General features: G+C 41.2%; 1 protein-coding gene across 1 annotated transcript in view; it reads left to right on the top strand.

Annotated features, from left to right (window-relative positions):
- The window catches only part of LOC124717132 (zinc finger protein 679-like), a 190,818-nt gene that overhangs the window by 21,264 nt on the left and 144,530 nt on the right, over positions 1–25,024 (top strand). Inside the window, exon 2 of the mRNA XM_047243871.1 lies at positions 1,116–1,178. Within this exon, the coding sequence (XP_047099827.1) occupies positions 1,116–1,178 (63 nt within the window). The remainder of the gene's footprint in view (positions 1–1,115; positions 1,179–25,024) is intronic.

Here is a 25,024-nt window from a genome sequence, read left to right as displayed (position 1 = left end):
TCTCCAGTCTGTAGGTACGGAACTTTCTGTGAGCAAGCAGTTGTATATAATTGCTAAATATGGAGCTATTGTATCAGCATTCTCTGAAAGCAACCTGACTGGTATACAATCTGGACCAGAGGCTTTGCCTTTATTAAGTGATTTAAGCTGCTTTGCTACACCAAGGATATCTACTTCTACGTTTCTCATCTTGGCAGTTGTTCTTGGTTGGAATTCAGGAATATTCTTTGGTGAAGAAGTTTCAGAAAACCGTGTTTAATAACTGTCATCAGTGACTTCACCATTGTTTTTGTGCAGTGAAGTATTGATTGCATCTTGCCACTGGTGTGCTTTATGTATGACTACAATCTCTTTGGGTTTTCTGCCAGATTCCGAGACAGTGTTTCGTTGTGTAAATTATTAAAAGCATCTCACATTGAAGTATGCGCTATATTTCGAACTTCTGCTGGCAATTTCTTGGATTTGCTATCTCTTCTAGGAAATCTTGGCAGTGTGTTAGATGACCAGCTCTAGTACTGCCATCTGTTAGTATACATCACACATTATACAAAACAAACTTTCAGACTGTGTGTATCAAGTTTACATTAAAGAACTCATTAAAGGACTTAATGCTGCCCCTTTTGTTTCTGTGCAGCCAGATAAAACAATAAATATTATGTACAAAAGTCAGTTTGTTGTTATACTGTGTTACATTATATTGACTTTTTATTGGGGACCTCCCATGAAAATGAGCATTAGCCCGCCATTGCGTAAAAGTATTATTCCATTGACTGTGTGAAACTGACATGTTGCCAACCTGTGAACAGTAGAGAAACAGCACCATAACTGCCACTGTCCCTGTCTCCAGATATAAATGTATAAAATAATCTAGAAGTAATTACCATAATAAGTAATTAGGTACTAGTTGCAGCTGTTAGTATACTTTTTAGGAGGTGTCAGCTGTGATTGATTAAGTGTGTTAATTAACCTGGCTCATTTCACATCCATGATGTTTTCTTTTATGATGGGGATTTACAGAAGACAGTGTGTGAACAAATGGATGAATCTTTATTTGTCCTCACACCTGGTCTTCCCTCCATTTTTGCTCATTTGTCAAATCTGTTCTTTTCTTACAGGAATCCACAGGAGAGTTAGAGGCAGTCACAATGTGTGATGAAATTGACATCAAAGAGGAACCAGTAAGTAATATTAATGGGCAGATTCTCATTGGTGTATTTCTTTTTGCATAGCCGTTGTGGCAATACAATAAAAGTCAGTACCTTGTGTGAGAACACATACACACACACATTTATATCACCACGTAGGTCCCTTTTGTTCCTATTACCTTCCGTCATCTGTTCTCTGTTGCTGTATTGTGTCCTGTATCTGTTTTCTCTCTTTCTTAATGGCCGTCTGTATCTCTCCGTGAGGTGTCTATCTCCACAATTGTTACACACATTTATTATCACCTCTCAGTAGTTCATGTGTGCTAGGCTGTGTAGGAGGCTATAGTTCTGGTTGCAACTTTTTTGCCTGCAGCACGTATTATCCATTTGCCAGCCTGACGGCCAGATTACAGTTTAACATTTTTTAACCACTAAGTCACCTCATTTTACTCCCAAACTCTTCCACTTCTCTTTCATAGATTGTTTCTGTCATTATGTCTTGTGATACGAGGGTAATCCCAAAAGCAAGGTCCCCCCCACCCCTTTTTTATTTTTTTTTATTTATATAAGTACATAGACCTGTTTATTTCTACAGTGGTTTACATCAGTTTACAGCTTGAACATTTAGCTATTTTTCGACATAATCACCATTTCTGTCGATGCATTTTTGTAGACGCTGTGGCAGTTTTTGTGTGCCCATGTCATACCAGCTTGCCGCCATGCTGTTCAGAAACTTATGAACCTCTTATTTCACCTCGTCTTCAGAGCTGAATCATTGGGACCACAATTAACGCTGACAGGTACTGTGAGAGACTGAAAAAACTCAAACGGGCAATTGAGTACCGGAGAAGGAGAATGTTGAGCAAGAGCGTATACATTCCCCACACCACTCGCCCACACATTGCTCGGCAAACCGTGGCTCTCCTGCAAGAGTTTCAGTGGAACATAATCACCCATCCACCCTATAGTCTTGGCTTGGTGCCCAGTGACTATCACCTGTTCCCTAGGTTAAAAGAAGATTTGTCCTGAAAGCGATTCAGCTCCGACGACGAGGTGAAAGAAGAGGCTCATAACTTTCTGAACAGCATGGCAGCGAGCTGGTATGACGTGGGCGTACAAAAACTGCCACAGCATCTACAAAAATGCATCATCAGAAATGGTGATTGTGTCGAAAAATAGCTAGATGTTCAAGCTGTAAACTGATGCAAACGACTGTAGAAATAAACAGGTCTAAGTACTTATAAAAAATAGGAGACCTTAATTTTGCGATTACCCTCATATATGTTGTTTCTTTTCTTCCATGAGTTGTCATGTCCATAGTGTGACTAAACTAAAGACAGAGATTTGGTGTGGCAGAAGCAGCCCCAAGGGGACCACATGGACAGGTCAGGGGGGCAAGCAGACAAGTTGACATGTAAAATAGTTTTTGTGACAGAATTAATGAGAGAATATCCTTTAGATGGCAAAGGAATGAATGATGTGACAGAATCAACAAGGCAAGATGCTTAGGAAGTAAAGCCATTACTGATGTGACAGAATTAATGAAGCAAAGTCCTCAGATAACAAAAGATAAAGAATTGGAACAGACAGTGGCAGATGTGAGTCAGAAAGAGCGAGAGCTCTTAGTGAGGAATATGCTACCTCATGAGGAGTATAATATATATTTAGGCCATATATGGAAATGCTCCCTATCATCTCCACTCATCCCCAGAAATATATCTGAAGAACAGAACAGCAGGGTAGTCAGTGAGACTGTGAGAAACCCCTCAACTTTAAGGACAGGTTCTCATTCAAATGAGCAAAAAATAGGCAAACTTTGGAATTTTTTTTTTTTTAAAGACAAAGACATACAAAGGATCTGTTCGGGGATTATGAGTGATCATGCTTTGAACTTCATTTTAGATTTTCTATACCAAAAGAAATGACGCCTGTAATTATGGTGTGATCAAGGGCCTGTGAATTTGAAGCACACAGACTGTGTGCAGTTTAGGCCCTCAGGAGTTATCTGAAATAAAAAAAGGATAACATCAGTCGGTATTACATTAAATTTATTGGAGCTTATACCTAACCACAATGATATAACCTTAAACTTAACAATAGCATGCTAACTCGAACTTTGTGTTCAATTTTTGGGTTTTCCCTGCTCTTTGTGGCTTTACAAAAAATAGTTAATATTAACAAATTTCATTTATTTTAGGTATTACCTGCCAAGAAAAGTGTTTAATTTTTGGGGGTCAAAGGTAGAACTTAATAGGTTGACCCATTTTTGTTTTATCGTGCACACACTTTTGCAAAATCATTTTTTGAGAAAAACCTGTTTAAATTTTAGGGAGAACTTTTATGTGTATTATGAGTTCAGTTTGCATAATAACTGTGTGTTGTTGTATATTTTTGATGTGGCTGAACATAGATCTGAAGTTAGATTTTCAAAATTCAAAATGGCTAATCCAGTATGTTGGATCAGAACTTATGCTTTGATCAATTTTGACAACAACAAAAAGTGTTTTCGTTATGTTTAGTATGCAATTCCAGGACTGTGTATCAACCCTTCCTCTTATTCGAATTGTTGATAGAGAACAATTACCTTATTTTTCTTGGTGAGAAAAGTCGATCTGGCCGAGCTGGATGTGGTGCGTTCGGCAGCCTACGCACCTTGCTCGTCAGATTTTTTGGCGTCTGTGTTTTCTTGCATACTGCAGCAATGTAAATCATGCATTTTGGTTCACTGCATACAGAGGGAGTGGGATCACAGTGACTCAATTCACACAAGACATACATTCCCCACTCAAGGCCTTAAGGTGTGGGATGCTATTGGGTAAAGCCACAAACCACAGATGGTGTGTGTCTGGGGCACTGTGACCATTGTGACCTACGTGAATGTCGTCTTGTGACCTGTAGCCACACCCTTTCTGCACAACACCCTAGACACCATTTTTCATTAAGACAGTGCACGACTACATGTTGTTGCCCAAACACATGCCTTCTTGGTGCCACAGGATGTCAGCCTTTGCCCGGGTCTGCCAGATCGCCAGACTTTTGTCGCCAATCGAGAATCTGTGGGATAGAGTCAAAGGACAAGTGCAGCACTGTGACCCAATACCAGCCCCCACAGATGAATTTTGGAACAAGGTGAATGCAGCATTTTGGTTATACCACTGGATGCCATTTGCACCTTATACGCGTCGATGCCATCGTGCGTGGAACAAGTTATCAGGGCCCATGACGGACCCTGAGTCTACTAGGCAGCAGGACACGTGCTGAATCCATGTGACTGAAATACTAATAATTTCTGCAGAACATACTAATGTACTTGTCCTGTGAATATGAATGTCCTATTCAATAAAATTCTTCTGGGTTTGGGACCGCATTGTCAACTATAAAATCCCGACGTTTCGGGGACATTACAAGACGCCTTCCTCCTCAATGGGCCACGGAAGCCCACATTTACATGAATGTCCTATCTCCAGTTATTCAAAGTGTCCTGTGTTCTTCTGAACATACATGTACATTGTGTCACTGTTAAAAGAGATAAAACACATTAACATAATAATAAATGTTTGAGGATGAGGAAGATAAAGTAAAGAGAGTGAGTGGGAGGTAATATAAGCTTTCAGATTTCACTAGGTAAGATTTTTCCTCTTTGGCAGCAACAGAGAGCCATAGTGTTTGCACGCACAGCTTATAGACGGTCCATGTGGGAGTTGGGTAAAATAACATTACCATCTACCACATGTAATGTTGGCCCACTGATAACACTGTTAGTTATGCACATTGCAAAGGGCATCAGTTGTTGTCTGCTACATGCAGCCTTACAGTACAGCACTGAAAAATACAAAAGGGCTTGCTAAATATATAATTGCCCAGAAACTGTGGAAAAAATTAACTTTTATGTCACAGCCAAGACCATTTGCTTTTGTGAAATCAAAAGTCACAAGGATTGTATTTCTTTTGATTACAAAGCCCAAAAGACTGCACCCAGTGCCAAGTTTGAACAAAATTAGGAACAATAGAGAAGATGAAACCTGTTCATATTTAGGATTATAATAAAAAGTATTGACCACACCGACCATCTAGAGGGCTACTACCCTTTTGAGAGGAAGCAAATAAAGTGGTGGAAGAAAGCTTTTTTCAAATTTTCATGATGATTATAAATTGACATGTTTTATGTAAAGAATCGAGGCCTGCTAGCAAAAATCTTGTTGAATTTGTTGCTGAATTGGTTGTGGCTTTTATAAACAAAGGAAGCCTGATTGATTAAACTTCCACTCAAATTAGTTTGCCTGTAAACAGACATAGAGGTAGACTTTTCCTAAATTGAGGAAGTGTAAGGTTTTGTGCAGAATGACTCAGGACAACAAGTAAAGATACTAGATATTAAACTTCCTGGCAGATTAAAACTGTGTGCCCGACCGAGACTCGAACTCGGGACCTTTGCCTTTCGCGGACAAGTGCTGTACCATCTGAGCTACCGAAGCACAACTCACGCCCGGTCCTCACAGCTTCACTTCTGGCAGAAGTGAAGGTTTGAGTTCCGGGCGTGAGTCGTGCTTCGGTACCTCAGATGGTAGAACACTTGCCCGCGAAAGGCAAAGGTCCCGAGTTCGAGTCTCGGTCGGGCACACAGTTTTAATCTCCCAGGAAGTTTCATATCAGCGCACACTCCGCTGCAGAGTGAAAATCTCATTCTGGATACTAGGTATTATTGTGAAGAATGTGAAGTAGGACTACATATTGCAAAACCCTTTCTAAATTTTTCATACTAATGCAAATGTCTCTAAGTAATTTTCAGTAAAAACCTACATTTTCAAACAGTTTTATTTTTAATTTCAACAACTTCAGATTCTGTCTCCGTTTATGAAACAAAAGATCCGCAAAATTTTGTTGCTGTTGTGAAATCGACACACTTTCATTTCAATAAAGAAAAATGTCAACAATATAAGTTAGTTTCTTCCCATTATTTCATAGGAACACTCATTAAAATGTAGTAAACTGTAGTAAGTTCTGTTCAGTAGAATCAATTACACAAAATTCAAATAACCTATGAAAAATGCAGTACCAGCCAGTTGGACTAAAACATAGCTGCCCAGTCCTCAGAGTGTTAAATTATAGGCCAATCCATTATGGGTGTGGCGCTGGCATCCCACAGTATCGGAGACGTGCTCTATCGGCTTCCGGCTGGGTGAAATTGGTGTCCAAGACATCAACATTTGTTCAGTATAGTGCGCCTCAAACCACTATAACAAGATACTGGTCTTGTCATATGGACAGTTATTCTTATCAAAGGTGCTGTCTCTCACAACAAAGGTACAGCCATGCAGAATAAGTTCACTGATACATGATTGGCTTGAAGGCTTCTTAAGAGAGAGAACCCAGTATGTTGTCGTCGATGACAAGTGTTTATCAGAGAAAGGGTGTTGTCAGGAGTGCTCCTGGTAAGTGTGATAGGACCACTGTTGTTCTCTATATACAGAAGTGATTTGGCAGACCAGGAGGGCAGAAATCTGCAGTTGTTTGCTGATGATGCAGAGGTGTACATAAGGTATTGAAGTTGAGTGACTGTGGGAACATACAATATGACTTAGACAAAATAACTGATTGGTGTGATGAATGGCAGCCAATCTAAATGTGGAAAAATGTAAGTTAATGTGGATGAGCAGGAAGACCAAACCTGTAATGTTTGGGTAGATTATTAGTGATGTCCTGCTTAACACAGTTAAGTCATTTTAATATCTGGATGCAATGTTGCAAAGCAGTATGAAATGGAATGAGCATCAGGTCATGGGAGGAAAGGCGAATGGTCAACTTCAATTTATTGGAAGAATTTTAAGAAAGCATCGTTCAACTGTAAAGGAGACCTCGTGTAGAATGCTGGTGTGACCTATTCTAGAGTACTGCTCGAGTGTTTGAGATCTGTGTCAGATCGGGTTGAAGGAGGACGTCAAAGCAGGTCGGAGACAGACTGCTAGATTTTTTACTGGTAGGTTCAAACAACACGTAACTGTTACGGAAATGATTTGGGAACTCAAATGGGAATCTCTGGAGGGAAGGCGATGTTCTTTTCAAGAAACAATATAGATAAAATTTATAGAATGGGAATTTGAAGCTAATTGCCAAATGATTTTACTGCTGCCAACATGCATTGAGCGTAAGGACCACAAAGAAAAGATACAAGAAATTAGAGCTCGTATGGAGTCATATAGACATTCATTTTTCCCTCGCTCTACTTGTGAGTGGAACAGGACAGGAAAGAACTAATAGTGGTACAGTGTACCCTCCACCACGCACTGTACAGTGACTTGGAGATTATCTGTGTAGATGCAGATGTAGATGTAATCATATATGTAGAAATCAAGAATCAAGTATGAAGGGATGCAGTTGTTCCACAGTGATATTTCAAATAGTTCCCAGCTGTCTAGGTTCTTTCAGTAGCTGTGACAGATCCCACGAAATCGTAGGTAAATGTCCCCCCTTATCTAGATACTCTCTCCACCGGGCTACATCTGTGACACGATGTGTGTCTCAAGTGGTTACTTGCCAGGATGATATCGGGACATGACCGTCATCCTGGTGTAACGAGATATCTGACTCGTCCGACGGAGCAACACATTGCAATTGATCCATAGTCCTTTCTTGATGATCCAGTGCCCACTGGAAACATGGTTGATGATGTTGATGTGTCAACATGGGAATGTGTAAGGGTCATCTGCTGCAGAGCCACATGTTCAACAGGTGTGCTCCAAAACACACACCAGCATTGCACTCTGTCATCAGGTCTTCCACAGATCACTGCCTGTCCTGTGTTACAGAGAGGGGAAGCTGCCAACCTTCATGTTCTAAAGTGAGGTACAGACATCCAACACCTTATAGACACCTCATGGTTTTGTCCTTTTTCAACTGCTTATCATAGATGCTCCTATTCCATAGATGCTCATAACAGTGACACGTGAACAGTTTTCAAAGATGCTTGTTCGTAGGCATCAGGCCGTAACAAACTTCCCTTTGTCTGAGTCTTGATATCATCACTATAATGACTCCGCATTCATCTCTGCTTTGCTTATATACTTTCCTTACCACATCACATGTGCAGAACACTACCAGGTGGCGTTCAGTCTTGTGGTGGACAGTCGTCATAATGTTTTGGCATTTATAAGCTAGGATCGTTTTGATTTTATCACGGTGCTTAACTTTAGTAGTATACTTTTTATTTGATCTTATATTAAATGGACATGGGCTACTAGAATACATCACATTTCATGTTTGTGCTATTTTTTATTACAGAGATATGAGGCCTTCTTTGGTTTTTTAAAATGGAACCCTATGTTAAATTGGTTTATTTATTAAGATGTTTCATTATGATACCAACCTTTCATTCTTGGTAATTAAAGAGCAACAGACAGTGCTCGTCCGATTAAAAGATTTATAAGTTAAGCATCGTAATTTGCTGACAGTGGATATACGACAAGAAATATTGATCGGGTTTCATTGTGACTCTGAAGACAGTCCATTGAATACCTGGGCAACAGTGCAGTGCTCATATTTTCCCAATGAGACTGGCATCGGCTCCCATGTTCTCTAGCCTATTAGTTTCTGAATTAAGATTAACTAAGAACAAGTACCAATCTGCATAGTAAATGACATATACAGTTTGGAAGAAACTCAGTTACACCACACACGACACCATGCCTCATTCAGTATGAGCACTTATATAACAATTTTGTATGCAAATTTTTATGCCATCATGCTGTACAGTTGCAACTGTTGACAATCCAGCTACGACCACATTGTTCGTGTCTCTAGGCTATGGCCCGACAGTGGCTAATGAGATTTGTATCTGGATTGCGGGAATATACCTATAATTGTATACTCAAGACAGAGCACAGTGGCTATATTTATACATATACTTCTACATCCATATTCTACAAACCACCGTGAAGTTCATGGCAGAAGATATTTCCGATTGTACTAGTTATTAGGGCTTTTCCTATTCCATTCACATACAGAGCACAGGCAAAATGATTGCTTAAATGCCTCTGTGCAGGGTGTAATTAGTCTAATCTTCTCTTTACAGTCCCTGTGGGAGTCATTTAGGGAGTTGTAGGAGAGGGTAATTGTATCTGTAAAGAACTTTTAATCATAAAATGGAAAATCCAGGGTGGAATAACAACAATCTTATGAAAAGAATAGATTGCTACTCACTATGCAGAGGAGATGCTGAGCCACAGACAGGTACCGCAAAAAGATCGCTATACATTTAAGCCAACAGGCCCACTTCTAAAGTAGAAAACTCAGTCACACCATCACAACTCTCACAAATGACCACTGTCTGTGACCACTGAGGTCAGATTGTGTGCAGCAACTGCACCTTATTGATAGAGAAAGGGAAAAAAAAATTGTTTTATGGCCAAATTGTTTGTTATTTTTTGCCAAAATTGGTGTTATTTATTTGCCAGATTCATCCTTATTTTTGCAAACTGCGATATGGTTTGAAAAGTTCCTGTAATCACCACGAGAGGTCAGCCCTAGTGCAACGAGTTGTTCATGTGATATTCATTGGACTGTTGCCCCTAAACACGTGCCACATCAGTGGTCTTGGAAAAGAGCTGTGGCAGTGATATGACTCTGTTGTTGTTCCCGCATAGCAATTTGCGAAGATGGAAAAAATCGAGATTCGAGCAGTAATTAAATACTTTGTAAAGAAATGTATAAAAGCAAAGGACATTCATGTCAATTTCTACAATACGCTGGAGGACTCTGCTCCTTCATATTAACCTGTTGCCAAGTGGACAAATGAATTTAAATTTGGTTGAGAGAGCTTAGATGATGTTCAACTCAGTGGTCAGCCAAGATGTGTCACTACTCCAGAAATCATTGTAAAAGTGCACAAAATGGTCACGGAGGATCGCCGATTGAAAGTGTGTGACATCTGAAAGGGTATATCACATTTTAAATGAAGAATTAGAAATGAAAAAAATTATCTGCAAGATGAGTGTCGTGACTCTTGATGCTGGATCAAAAACACATGAGATTGGACATATCGGAACAATGTGTGGCCTATTTTAGGAGAAACAAACAAGATTTTTTGCACCTGTTTGTGACCACAGGTGAAACTTGGGTGCACTTCTATACCCCAGAGACAAAACAACAGTCAAAGCAGTGGAAACATGCTGATTCTCCACTGCCAAAGGAAGCAAAGACAATTCCTTTGGCGGGAAAGGTCATGGCATCAGTGTTCTGCGATGCAAAGGGGATTCTGTTTGTAGATTATCTCCCTCTTGGACAAATTGCAACAAAAGAACTGCGAAAAAAGTCCAGGTTTAGCAAGGAAGAAAGTCATCTTCCATCAAGACAATGCTCGCCTGCACACACGTGCCGTCACCATGGCAAAATTACACGAACTAAGGTATGAATTGGTGCCACAACCACCTTATTCGCCTGATATGGCTCTGTCAGACTTCCTTCTCTTCCCAAAACAGAAAATTTTTTTGGTGGACGAAGATTCAATTCAAACAAAGAATTGATAGATGGAGATGACAACTATTTTGCAGGCCTGGAGCAAACTCATTTTCGAGATGCGATCAAGGCAATGGAACATCACTGGACCAACTGCATTAATCTACAGGGAAACTACAAGGAAAAATAAAAAAGTTTCAGTGATGTAAATACTTTTTTCTATTCCATTACGAGAACTTTTCTAACCATCCTCATAGTTAATAATGTTGCCAAATTTATTATTATTTGTTTGCCAATTTCAGTGTATATTTTGCCAAGTTTGGCGTAGTTTTTGCCAAATTCTGCCCTTTTTTGCCACAGTTGGTATCATTTGCAGCCAATTTGGGTATTTTTTAATCTTTTTTACCAGATTTGGTGTTTTCCCCCAAATTCTGGGTTTTTTGCCAAATTATGTATCATTTTTTGCCATATTCAGTGCTTTTTAACCAAATCCATTGTTATTGTTTTGCCAAATTTGGTGTTGTTTATTCTTCTAAACTTGGAGTTGGTCAAATTCACTGTTGTTTGTCAAGTTCAAGATTGTTTTTAGGCAAATTTGGTGGGTCTGTTGCCAGATTTTGTGTTGGTTTTGCTATTTTTTGTGTTATTTTTGTCATGACATCAAAGTTTGTTGTGCAAGAAATGACCTGACAGTTTAAGATAGTACACAAACCTCAGCCTTGAGAGGATTAGAAGTCAAAATGCAGTTTTAATGTTCAATAACTATCAGTTACGAATAATAGTGAATCACCATCCCCAGATATATAATGTCTGTACAGAACAAAATTACAATTTTTGTGATATCTTGTAAAAATTACCAATTTCCCTTATTTATCTCAAAATCCGTAACTTTGCATTATCGATTTTGTGAAAATTTTCCAAAGTTTTGGTTTATATCAGACAGTGATCCATTTGTAACCTAGTCAAGTGACCATGTTGGTAGACATGACTCCTTATATTTAATCATTTCCACAAAAATCAGATTGTATCTCAGTTGGTCCATTATGACCACGGGTCATCGGCTGGTAAGTAGTTTTCAATGTCAATAAACTTTACTGACAGACGTACACTTTAAGATATTTTATTTGATTCTGAAAGCAACCAGCTTTGGCAATTCATTTTGCATCTTGAGGCCCCTGCAAAATAAAAGAGTATACATGTAGTCATATAAGGGTGTCAAATCAAGCTTACAGAAAGTGACAAGGTAATCATAATACCACTTAAGCTTAAAAATGAATTTACATGTTCTATTATAAATCCTTGGTGTTAAATAGAATTATGACTGAAAAATATGTACACATGTTTTAGTCCATTGTTCTGGCTGTACACATAGATTTGATTTAACACCAATACTTTCATTTTTAAGCTTAAGTGGTATTGTGATTACCTGTCACTTCCTGTAATCTTGATTTGTACACCCTTATATTGCTACATTACTTAATTGATGAAAGGAGAAAATATAAGAATGCAGTAAATGAAGCAGGCAAAAAGGAATACAAACGTCTCAAAAATGAGATAGACAGGAAGTGCAAAATGGCTAAGCAGGGATGGCTAGAGGACAGATGTAAGGATGTAGAGGCTTATCTCACTAGGGGTAAGATAGATACAGCCTACAGGAAAATTAAAGAGACCTTTGGAGAAAAGAGAACCACTTTTATGAATATCAAGAGCTCAAATGGAAACCCAGTTCTAAGCAAAGAAAGGTGGAAGGAGTATATAGAGGGTCTATACAAGGGCGATGTATTTGTGGACAATATTATGGAAATGGAAGAGGATGTAGATGAAGATGAAATGGGAGATACGATACTGCGTGAAGAGTTTGACAGAGCACTGAAACACCTAAGTCGAAACAAGGCCCCAGGAGTAGACAACATTCCATTAGAACTACTGACAACCTTGGGAGAGCCAGTCCTGACAAAACTCTACCATCTGGTGAGCAAAATGTATGAGACAGGCGGAATACCCTCAGACTTCAAGAAGAATATAATTATTCCAATCCCAAAGAAAGCAACTGTTGACAGATGTGAAAATTACTGAACTATCAGTTTAATAAGCCTCGGCTGCAAAATACTAACGCGAATTCTTTACAGACAAATGGAAAAACTGGTAGAACCCGACCTCGGGGAAGATCAGTTTGGATTCCGTAGAAATGTTGGAACACGTGAGGCAATACTGACCTTAGAAGCTAGATTAAGAAAAGGCAAACCTACATTTCTAGCATTTGTAGACTTAGATAAAGCTTTTGACAATGTTGAGTGGAATATTCTCTTTCAAATACTGAAGGTGGCAGGGGTAAAATACAGGGAGCGAATGGCTATTTACAATTTGTACAGAAACCAGATGGCAGTTATAAGAGTTGAGGGACATGAAACGGAAGCAGTGGTTGGGAAGGGAGTGAGACAGGGTTGTAGCCTCTCCCCGATGTTGTTCAATCTGTATATTTAGCAAGCAGTAAAGGAAACAAAAGAAAAATTCGGAGTAGGTATAAAAACCCATGGAGAAGAAATAAAAACTTTGAGGTTTTGCTGATGAAATTGTAAATCTGTCAGAGACGGCAAAGGACTTGGAGGAGCAGTTGAACGGAATGGAAAGGCGTGTATAAGATGAACATCAACAAAAGCAAAACGAGAATAATGGAATGTAGTCGAATTAAGTCAGATGATGCTGCGGGAATTAGATTAGGAAATGAGACACTTAAAGTAGTAAAAGAGTTTTGCTATTTGGGGATCAAAATAACTGATGATGGTCGAAGTATAGAGGATATGAAATGTAGACTGGCAATGGCAAGGAAAGTGTTTCTGAAGAAGAGAAATTTGTTAACATCGAGTATTGATTTAAGTGTCAGGAAGTCGTTTCTGAAAGTGAAAAATGGACGATAAATAGTTTGGACAAGAAGAGAATAGAAGCTTTCGAAATGTGGTGCTACAGAAGAATGCCGAAGATAAGGAGGGTAGATCACGTAACTAATGAGGAGGTATTGAATAGAATTGGGGAGAAGAGGAGTTTGTGGCACAACTTGACTAGAAGGAGGGATCAGTTGGTAGGACATGTTCTGAGGCATCAAGGGATCACCAATTTAGCATTGGAGGACAGCGTGGAGGGTAAAAATCGTAGAGGGAGACCAAGAGATGAATACACTAAGCAGATTCAGAAGGATGTAGGCTGCAGTAGGTGCTGGGAGATGGAGAAGCTTGCACAGGATAGATTAGCATGGAGAGCTGCATCAAACCAGTCTCAGGACTGAAGACAACAACAAGAAAAACAACAACAACATATTACTACATTATAATCTTCTATTATGCAGGGGCCTGAAGATGGAAAAATGAATTACCAAAACTGGCTGCTTTCAGAATAAAATAAAATATTTTAAAGTGTACGGATGTTGGTAAAGTTTACTGACATTGAATAAAAAAAATCAGATTGTGTTTGAAGTTGGTTGTTTACTTTGCAAGAATTAGCTTTTGTGTACAGAATCAACATAAACTCTCCTGAATCTATATTAAAAGCTAACAGAAAAGTAAATTACCAGGAAAAATCAGTGGTAAGGGAACTAAGGCCTCCGAGATAAGATCCATTGATTAGGAAAGTAATAGTATCAAATAAGCAACCACAAGACACAAGTGAACATTTAATGATGACGTTTACAATAAGTGTAAGTGGTTGTGTGGGTGCAATTTAAGAGTGCCTGATTTTCAGCTCGGAATACATGTTAGGGACCTTGTATGTGTGTCCAAAAAAATGAAAAAAAAGCATGAAAACACCCACCTACAAAAAAATACAGAGTGGAGAGCAGTGAAAACTTGCGCATTATTTTGTTCTTGCCCAAAGTGTACTTAATTATGTACAAAACAACAAAATTCTATAAAAATAATTCTTTCTTTTGTCATACAAATTATGCGTATTTGTATAAATTTGTTCTTAGGCATAACTATTTTGCGTACATGCTATTTCAGATTCTCAGATTTATCTGAATCTAAAAATTTGTGAACACCCAGAATGTGCAGCCACGAGCAGCCACTGTTCTTCAAACAGGTGCAGCTGCTGCATGCTGCTTTTAATTGTGGCTCCACAGGTAATGAAAATACTGTTAGAACACGTGTATTTAGTGTTCTTTGTCATACATCTGCGAATTTCTCTCCCGATCCCTCTCCTAACATCTTCACTATTTTCTCATATGACTCCTTAAATGGAGATTAAATTTGTTCCTTTAATTGGTTGGTTTGTGGGAGTTGAAGGGACCAGACTACAAAGGCCATTGGTCCCATTCCTTTAATTCTTTCACCATTTCCTTTGCTGTTTCTTTTTGGTTTTCGTCTAATCCTTTTGCAGTCTTCTCTTGACTCTCCCAATGTTCTTCAGATTCCTTTGTACACTCCTTTCAGATTTTCTCTTGATTCTCTAATTTTTTTGCAATTTTCTCTTTACTTTCTCAAAATTCTTGTTCATCTTCCATAGCTTCCTTTCTACATTCTTTTATCACATCTAAATGTGCTGCTATATGTGGTGTCACCGCCAGACACCACACTTGCTAGGTGGTAGCCTTTAAATCGGCTGCGGTCCATTAGTATACGTCGGACCCGCGTGTCACCACTGTCAGTGATAGCAGACCGAGCGCCACCACACGGCAGGTCTAGAGAGACGTACTGGCACTCGCCCCAGTTGTACAGCCGACTTTGCAAGGAAAGGTTCACTGACAAATACGCTCTCATTTGCCGAGACGATAGTTAGCATAGCCTTCAGCTACATTTGCTACGACCTAGCGAGGCGCCGTATTCAATTGATAATTAATATTATGAAGCATGTATCATCAAGAGAGATGTTCTACAATTGTGGATTAAAGTTAAGTATTACATCATCTAAGTACTTTACTTGCAATTCTCAAGATATTGTCCTGTTCCAGACCTCACGCCAGTCAGTGTGTAATTAAACGCGTGCATTTCGGCCTCCTCTAGAAATACAGTGTTGGCTCTTCTGCCAACACTACACTATATCCAACTGATTGATACCTGGAGATGGCTGATTTTCAGTTTTACTGCTAAGTGGGGTCCCCTCCAGTTCTTCGCAATTTTGTATCGGTGATGTTGAGGTTTTACTTACAACTAACTCCACTGTTAGTTCTGTGTCTAGAAATTGTATCGTAGCCACATCTCTGGAACTGGCATCTTCAAACCCTTTATCAAACTGATTTCACACAACAGTATTTGCAAGTACATGCTCCTTTTTTGACAAGATTTTTACACTTGAAATTAAAAGTACAAAACACGAACCTAACTAACTTCCTCCATGCAAAATTCATCACACACACTAAATAATACAGATAAATTCACCTATAGCAGCAGTTTTCAAAGTATGTGCAGTTGGCATTATTGCAATACTTATTCTTGTTTTTGTGAAAATCGAAAATGTTGAAGATTCTTCTCATCTCAAAGCACTGATGTCGTAGATTTCTGTTTTGTGGACTATTATGTCAGTGATGGTGCACTCTTATTACTTTCTCCACATGTGGACTCATCACCCTATTGTTCAATACTCATTGCATTTAAGATCATAAAGCTTTTGGCCACAACTTTCATCAGTAAAAGAGAGACATACACCATTCATACACATGAGCAAGCACACCTCATGCACACATGACACCAACTCTGGCAGCAGAGTTTCCATTGTTTCAAAAAATAATTGTCCGCACATGTATGCCAAATTTAAAGCTGCATACCAAATTACTATTCTTAACCAAAGAGCAGTTGCCTTTTCATGTGTTGCCAGATGTATTTAGATTAATTTGGCAACTGTCGGATTCTAGTATGGAAGCTTTAATATAGGACAGGCGTCATAGTGAAATAAACCAGGCCTGTGTTACGAAAATTATTGTTCCATTAGTATGAAAGACACTTCCCCAACAATGCCTCAACTCATTCAGTCTTGTGTTAACTGTCAAGTTCGTTTCACATTCACACTAAAATAACCATTGATACGTTGTGTTTCCACATTAATTAAACATGTAATCACTGATCACAGAAGCCTTTACATTTATGTTCTACCGTCAATATATTTCTCCATGTGAATTATTGATTCACAGACATTACACTGATTCAGTCATAAATCTCATAACTTATTCTGCTTCCCTTTTCTGAAATAACTAAATTACTTGAACACGTTTCTCTTACAAATTGAAGTAACACTCAACTCTTAATTGTACTCGTACTTTCTACCATTTTCTTCATACTGTTTCTCTGTGAGACGGCTGGCTGTGACCGCTCCTTGCTGAAAGATGGCATCTGACCACTAGCACTGGGGCATTGTTGCCATAGAACAACTAGAAAATGCTCCCTCCATGGAAAAGGTGCACTCAGCTTCAAAAGTTCCAGAAACGAGCAATAACTAAGAAGTACTATATCAATACAGTACAACATCAAAGAAGGCAAAATACCCTCATACTTCAAGGAGGATGTAATACCTAAGAGTCGCAGTTACACTCAACAAAAAGACTGTTGCAAATAAAGCTTTTGGCCTCTGTCAGAAGTACACACACACACACACACACACACACACACACACACACACACACACACACACACCTTCAGTTGCCTGAGACTGCAATCGTGTGTGTGTGTGTGTGTGTGTGTGTGTGTGTGTGTGTGGGTGGGTGTGTGTATCATCTATTTTGGATGAAGGCCTTATTGGCCAAAAGCTTTATTTGTGACAGTATTTTTGTTGTGCATATCTGCGACCCAGCATCTCTGCTATATGGTGAATAGCAACTTTCCTTTTCATAATATTGTTACATCCCATCCTGGATTTTCCATTCTTTGAGAATGTAATAATTGCAATACCTAAGAAGGTGGCAGGTGTGAATGTTACAGTTTAATTAGTCATGGTTGCAAAATGCTAACATAAATTATCTTTAGAAGAATGAAAAAAACCTGATAGAGGCCAATTTGTGTGGGGGTGGGGGATCAGTTTGGGTTCCAGAGAAATATAGATCCATGTGAGACAACACTGACCTAAGATTTATCTTACAAGATAGATTGCAAAATACACAAACCTGTATTTGTATATTTAGAAATAATCTTGGCAGCAGTGTTTACTCCGATAGATATGGCTTTCTACACACTGGTTTCTGTATTGATAGTAGATAACCTCTGGTCCTACATTTTGTCCTTGTTAACTTCAGAATTTTTGTGTATGTGTGTCACTATAATCAAAAGCTTTTTCTAAATGTACAAATACTAAACTACAGGTGTGCCTATTTTGATTCTATCTTCCAAGACAAGTTGTAGTGTCAGTATCAATTCACATATTTCTACATTTCTCTGGAACACAAATTTATCTTCACCTATGCTAGCTTCTACCAGCATTTCCATTGTTTTGTAAACAATTTGTGTTAGTGCTTTTCAACTATGATTGGTTGTCAGCACCTGCCATCTTGTTGTGAGATTATTTAATTCTTCTTGAAGTCTAAGGATATTTCACCTGTCTCATATCCTGCACACCATTTTTCTCATGGCTGCTTGTCCAAGGATACTAATTATGATGGAATTTCACCTACTGCAATTTCCTAGTATTGATTTTGATTTTTCAGTGCTATGTCAAATTCCTGTGGCATATTGTGCAGCCCATCTTCATCTGCTTCCTTTTCTCTTTCTAGAATGTAGTTTTCAAGTTTGTTTCTCTCGTATAGAGTTTGTATCCATTCTTTCCACCTCTCAGCCTCCTCCTCTTTGCTCAGTACTGTTTTGCCATCTGGACCCATGAAGCTGATACAGCTGCTTCCCTTTTCTCCAAACTGCTTCCCTTTTGTCCAAATGTTTCATTGGTTGGCACTTCCTGGCAGATTAGAACTGTGTGCCAGGCTGAGACACATCCCCCAGGCTGTGGCTAAGCCATGTCTCCGCAATATCCTTTCTTTCAGGAGTGCTAGTTCTGCAAGGTTCGCAGGAGAGCTTCTGTAAAGTTTGGAAGGTAGGAGACGAGGTACTGGCAGAAGTAAAGCTGTGAGGACGAGGCGTGAGTCGTGCTTGGGTAGCTCAGTTGGTAGAGCACTTGCCCAGGAAAGGCAAAGGTCCCGAGTTCGAGTCTTGGCTCGGCACACAATTTTAATCTACCAGGAAGTTTCATAACAGCGCACAGTCCGCTGCAGAGTGAAAAATCTCATTCTGGTTTTATTGGTTGTTTATATTAGCAACAAATATTTGTCCTATAACCACATAAGCTTCTACAGCATTATGTTTCTCCTGTGGCTGTTTCTGGTGTGTCACTTTCCACTATGTATTGTCTAATTTTTTAGGTATCCTTATTTTTATCTTTGTCTGCTTCATTTGCAGTGTTTTATATTTTCTCCTTTTGTCAATGAGTTCCATATCTTGTGCATTATCCAAGTACTGGGCCCTGTCTGTGTACTAATTTGATCTTTTGCCGCGTTCACTATTTCGTCACTCAAATCCCCCCCCTGGTTTTCTGTTGTATTACTTCCCCATTTTTCAGTTAGTCAGTGCTAATGCAGTTTTTAAATTTCTCATTAACCTGGCAAACACACACAATTAAATTCTGTAATTCGGGAAGATAGAGGTTCGTTAAAGGACGTTAAGTTCGAGAGGTTAACGAGAGGAGGAGATCGGTTAGAGAAGAAATTCTTATGTTTGGAATTCTGAAAAACATGGTTTGAGTGGGAGCAAGAAAATGTCACATGTAGAGTTGCAGTAGCAGGCACTCAGTTCCTCAGCAGTAGCAGCCGCTCTGGTACTCGGCAGCTGGGTAATGGGTGTCCACGAGGCAGACAGTTCCCCTGTGCCTATTCGTTTATCTGCCGGATTGGTGGTTATCATTCACGTATCAACAGCCCTGCAGTGAACATTGTTGTGGGTTGGCAGGAGAGCCAACACCGTGATTAGAGGAAGCCGAAAGGCACATGTTTTAGCTCACGCAGGCTGGCGTGAGGCCTGAAACAGGACAAGGAAAGTAGAATTTAGAAAAACGGACGTAGCTGGTGTAATACTTAACTTTAATCCATAAATGGTGGACGTCGCTCTTGACGGTACATTACTCATAATATCAATAGTAACTGAACATGGCGCCTTGCTAGGTCGTAGCAAATGATGCAGCTGAAGGGTATGCTAAACTGTCGTCTCGGCAAATGAGAGCGTATTTTGTCAGTGAACCATCGTTAGCAAAGTCGGTTGTACAACTGGGGCGAGTGCTAGGAAGTCTCTCTAAACCTGCCATGTGGCGGCGCTCGGTCTGCAATCACTGACAGTGGCGACATGTGGGTCCAACGTATACTAACGGACCGCGGCCGATTTAAAGGCTACCACCTAGCAACTGTGGTGTCTGGCAGTGACACCACATTCCTCCCCCACAAATCGGCGCACGGTTGTGGCATAAGGCTTCCGCCTGTCGTGGGGAGGACCCCATGTTGACATATGCGACGAGGTGGGGAGCCTAACAACAGGCAAGGCTGTGCCACCCGCACCCTGCCATTCGGACCGCGGGGAGCTAGGAAACACCTGAAATCCTGCTCCAGGGTGCACGCCAACATGCGGTGTATGCGCCCGCAGAGAGACAGGAGGGGCCGAAGAGTCGACCTCCATCGGGCCGGGGCACCCGATGGGCGAAGACGACATATGGTCGGGAGCGGGCACGAGTTCCATGTCGGAGGACAACTGGTCACAGGAAGCGATCGGCGGCGCGTGACCCTGGGAGGCGCCCGGCATTTGCAGCGAAGGGTCCACTGCGGGCGTCGCCGGCGGGAGAACAGGCACGGCGGCGGTGGTGGCGGCACGTCGCCATGGGGCAAAATGGAAGCCAGCGTCGGCAACACCTGGGGCTGAGGCGAGCCAGTAGATGGGTCCCCAGGGCGCTGACCGGACGGCACCGTCGCTGAAAGCAGACGGGGAGCGGCAGAACCCGTGCGACGACAGAGGCGCAGCTGATTGAGATGCCGACGCACCTCACCAGAGGCCCCCAAAACCAAATACATAGCGCGGCCGAGGCAGCGAAGAATGCGCCCTGCGATCCAACGCCGTGAACCTCGGTAGTGACGATAGTAGACAACGTTGCCTGGAGCAAAAGCAGGTGTCTGCCGCTGCACAGGAACCTGATGCGGCGGGTGTAGCAAAGACAGCAAGGTTCGATGATGACGACCGTGGAGCAACTCAGCCGGCGAGCGACCATCTCAGGGCTGAGAACGATACGAGGACAAAAAGAGCAATAACGCGTCCTCCCGAGAATGCGACTCTTTTAACTTCAACATCTGTGACTTGAAAGTCCTGACCAATCGTTCAGCGGCACCGTTTGACTGTGGCGAAAACGGCGCGGATGTCAGATGTTGAATACCATTGGCCTTGCAGAATGACTGAAATTCTGCGGACATGAATTGTGGGCCATTGTCGGAAACAATAGTCTGTGGAAGACCTTCAGTGCAAAAGATAGCAGATAACGCTTGGATGGTGGCAGATGACGTCGTGGAAGACATCCTGACAACAAAAGGAAAATTATTGAATGACTCTACCACAACCAACCATCGAGCATTCCAGAATGGACCAGCAAAATCGATGTGTAAGCGTTGCCAAGGGGAAGTGGCTTTTGGCCATGCAAAGAATTTCCGCGGTGGTGCTGATTGTTGTTCGGCACACACCATGCAAGAAGAGCACATATTCGTAAACGCGGCATCGATTCCGAACCAAGTACAGTGCTGACAAGCAAGTTGTTTCGTTGTCACCATACCCCAATGTCCTTGGTGGAGAAGCTGTAAGACAGAGGACTGTAATGAACGTGGGTCCACGACCCTGGACTGATCATTATCAGAACGCAATAGCAAAACACCACATTGAACAAAAAGTCTTTCCTTGTGAGCAAAAAATCGGCGAACCAACGGATCCCCGATCCGTGACTTTGACAAGGGCCATTGCGTAGCAACAAAATGCAGAACAGTAGCAAGGACAGGGTCAGCAGCTGTGGCAGTAGCTGCATGACGAAAATCAATTGGAAAGGATTCGACCATGTCATCGGTTGCCGAATCAATGAACATGCAAGCAAGTTCGGAGGAATCGAATGCTCTATCCTCAGCAGCAGGCAAACGGGACAACGCATCAGCGTTTCCGTGCTTAGCAGTGGACCGATACAAGATATCGTAGCGGTACTGCGAGAGGAAAATAGACCAGCGAATGAATGTCTGTGCTGTACGTAGAGGTACAGGCTTGTTCGGATGAAAAAGCAATGTCAAAGGTTTGTGGTCTGTGATGATGGTAACGTGACGACCATACAAGAAATCATGAAACGTTGTAACACCAAAGATGAGAGCCAATGCTTCTTTCTCGATCTGTGAATAATTTCTTTGCGCAGACGAGAGCAATTCAGACACAAAGGCAATAGGGCGATCATGGGAGCCATCTTTGTGCGCAAGCACAGCACCGATCCCGAAATCCGATGCATCTACCATCAACAAAAGGGGTTTCTGGGGATCGAATGGCGTAAGGCAAGTATTAGAAAGCAACGCCGATTTCAACTGGCGAAAGGCGCGTTTGCATTCCGTCGTCCAGACGAACGGAACACCTTTATGGCGTAAGCGATGAAGCGGAGCTGAAATGGAAGAGGCGTGGCGCACATATTTCTTATAGTAATTGATTTTTCCCAGCACACTCTGTAGCTGCTTCAAATTCTGCGGCGAAGGTAAGTTTTGTATGGCACGGAGGTGCTCGGGACAGGGATGTATGCCTTGGGCATTGAGTACATGTCCCATGTAGGGTAAGTCACGAGCAAAAAACACACATTTGTCCTTCTGCAAGCGAAGACCATTTTGTCGCAAGACCTGAAATAATGTTCTGAGATTGACTAAATGTTCTTCTTCCGTCTTTCCGGAGATCAAAATATCGTCCAGATAGTTTGCTGCAGTAGGGACTGACGCACAGACAGTTTGTAGACATTGCTGAAACAATGCAGGGGCGGATGCACACCCGAATGGCAGTCGTTTGAATTGATACAACCCAAGATGCGTGTTAACCACCAAAACACGCTGGGATTATTCGTCCACCGGTATTTGCAAATACGCATCTGCTAGGTCTTCCGGGCAGGATAAAGGAAAAGTTGCAATCACTAGTTGTGGATTCACTGTTGCCTTAAAGTCCACACAAAGTCTCAATTTTCCAGAAGGTTTGGCAAAATTACTAAGGGTGATGCCCAGAGAGAAGCCTGCACACGTTCAGTTACACCTTGTGATTCCAAATCGTGTAATGTTTTTGCGACCTCATCACGCAATGCGTGGGGAACATTGCGCGCTCTGAAAAATTTCGGTTGCGCGTTTACTTTCAGTTCGAAATGTGCTTTATAATTCTTAGCGCAACCGAGGCCCGGTGCAAAAATGTCTGCAAATTCTTCACATAGACGAGAAACACTGGCTGAGGGCACAGTCTGGTTCACTGAGAGGACCTGATTTACTATAGACAAGTTAAACAACTGAAATAAATCAAAACCAAACAAGTTCACTGCAGAAGAAGAACGAAGGAAGTAAAATGACAGAAGTTTTGTTTGTTCCTTGTATGTTGCAAGAAGGCTGCACTGTCCTAACACAGGGATCTCTTGACCTGAAGAGGTACTTAACGTAACATTTGCGGCATGCAACGGAGGTGTGCCCAGTAGTTTGTAAGTGTCTTGATTGATCAGTGAAACTGCAGCCCCGGTATCGAGCTGGAATGGTATCACTTTGCCGTTAATGTCCAAGTCCACAAAAAGTTTATTGTCCTGCTGACGACAAGAGCGACTGTCTCGTGCAACGTGAACTGACACTGGTACAAAATCACTTGCGACTTGACGGGAGTGCCGGCGACGTCGACGCACACTATTTGTGGGACGAACATAGTCACTGTTAGAGAGAGTGGCACTGGGCGGAGTGGCATGAACTATATGAATTTCCATGGGCGAAGTGTCGCGAGCCTGAGTATCCTTGGTTCGATTCCGATTCCGGCGCGAAGCAAAGGGCCTGGAATGGTTTTGAGCTTCCGTTCTGAGCTTTTTCTGGCAAACACTTTGAACATGTCCTTTTTTATTACAGTAAAAGCAAATAGCTTGGCGTTACGGGCAATTCTCACGCGAATGTCTAGTAGCACACCGCGGGCACGATTTTAGCACTGCATTTGCTTGCCGCCGCGGTACACGTAGCTGAGAGCCTGGCAGCAGTGGCGCGGCCGGGCGCGTGGACTGTTTACTGTTCCGTGCAGCTCGCCCAGCGGGCCAGTTAACCTGACACACTGGTGGCGAAGTTTCAGATGATTCCTGAGCAAAGTCAAGTGTGTCCTGCCGATCCAATATGTCCATCACTTGTTGAAGGGAGGGATTGACTAGTTTCAAAATCTGTTCCCGTATACGAACATCAGAAATGTTCTGTGCAATTGCATCACGTACCATAGTATCTGAATAAGCGAGTCCACATTGACAGTCAAAAGCACAATCCCTAGTAAGGCCTTGCAAGGTTGCAACCCACTCCCGATTACCGTATTTACTCGAATCTAAGCCGCACTTTTTTTCCGGTTTTTGTAATCCAAAAAACCGCCTGCGGCTTAGAATCGAGTGCAAAGCAAGCGGAAGTTCTGAAAAATGTTGGTAGGTGCCACTACAACTAACTTCTGCTGTCGAATATATGTAGGGCTGCACAGGCTTGCTTTGTAGGCACAAAGATAAATACTGGCGCCAAAACCTCTGCGTCAGTAAATAAATTAAAAAAAAAATAGAAAGGTGGAAGACGAGCTTTTTTTCTCCGCCCCGAGTTTCGACCACTGCATTTTCATATATTATTCAACGAAGTAAATACAAATTCCGTATTGTTCATCTTCGAATGTAGCAGAATTTCAATGTACTACGAAAATCCGACTAGCAAGACTGTTTAGGATGTTTGTCAATATGGCCAACTCCACGTTCTGAATTTTTTCCTACCTGTGAGAAGAGATGGTTGCTAATAGGAACCTGATGAAATGTGAATCACATACAGTATTCTCTTCACAATAAGAATAATATGGATATAAACATTTTGCCATGTACTCTTTCACGTTTGCTGCTATCTTATTTAAATCCTGTCTGCCTAATAAACTACAAAACTAGAGTGAGACAACAGCAAACGCGGAAGAATATATGTATCGTGTCATGTTTTTATTCGTATTATTCTTATGCCTAATAGTGATACAGTCAGAAATGAAGCACGGCAACTGACTAGATTTTTAAATCTAACATGACTCTAATTTCTGTGCAGAATTTGATGTACTAAAGAAGCGGACGCAAAGATTTTCAAACGGAGAAAAATTTTCGTCTAACTACCGTTCAGAACATGTTCTATCATACGCAGTCTATTATTTGGTTCTTGTTGATCATTATCAAAGAAAGCAGCAGTGTAAATAACAACGAATAGC

The sequence above is a fragment of the Schistocerca piceifrons genome, chromosome 9 (assembly GCF_021461385.2).
Source record: "Schistocerca piceifrons isolate TAMUIC-IGC-003096 chromosome 9, iqSchPice1.1, whole genome shotgun sequence".
In the NCBI taxonomy this organism is placed as follows: Eukaryota; Metazoa; Arthropoda; class Insecta; order Orthoptera; family Acrididae; genus Schistocerca; species Schistocerca piceifrons.
This window is presented reverse-complemented; position numbering and strand designations above follow the sequence as displayed.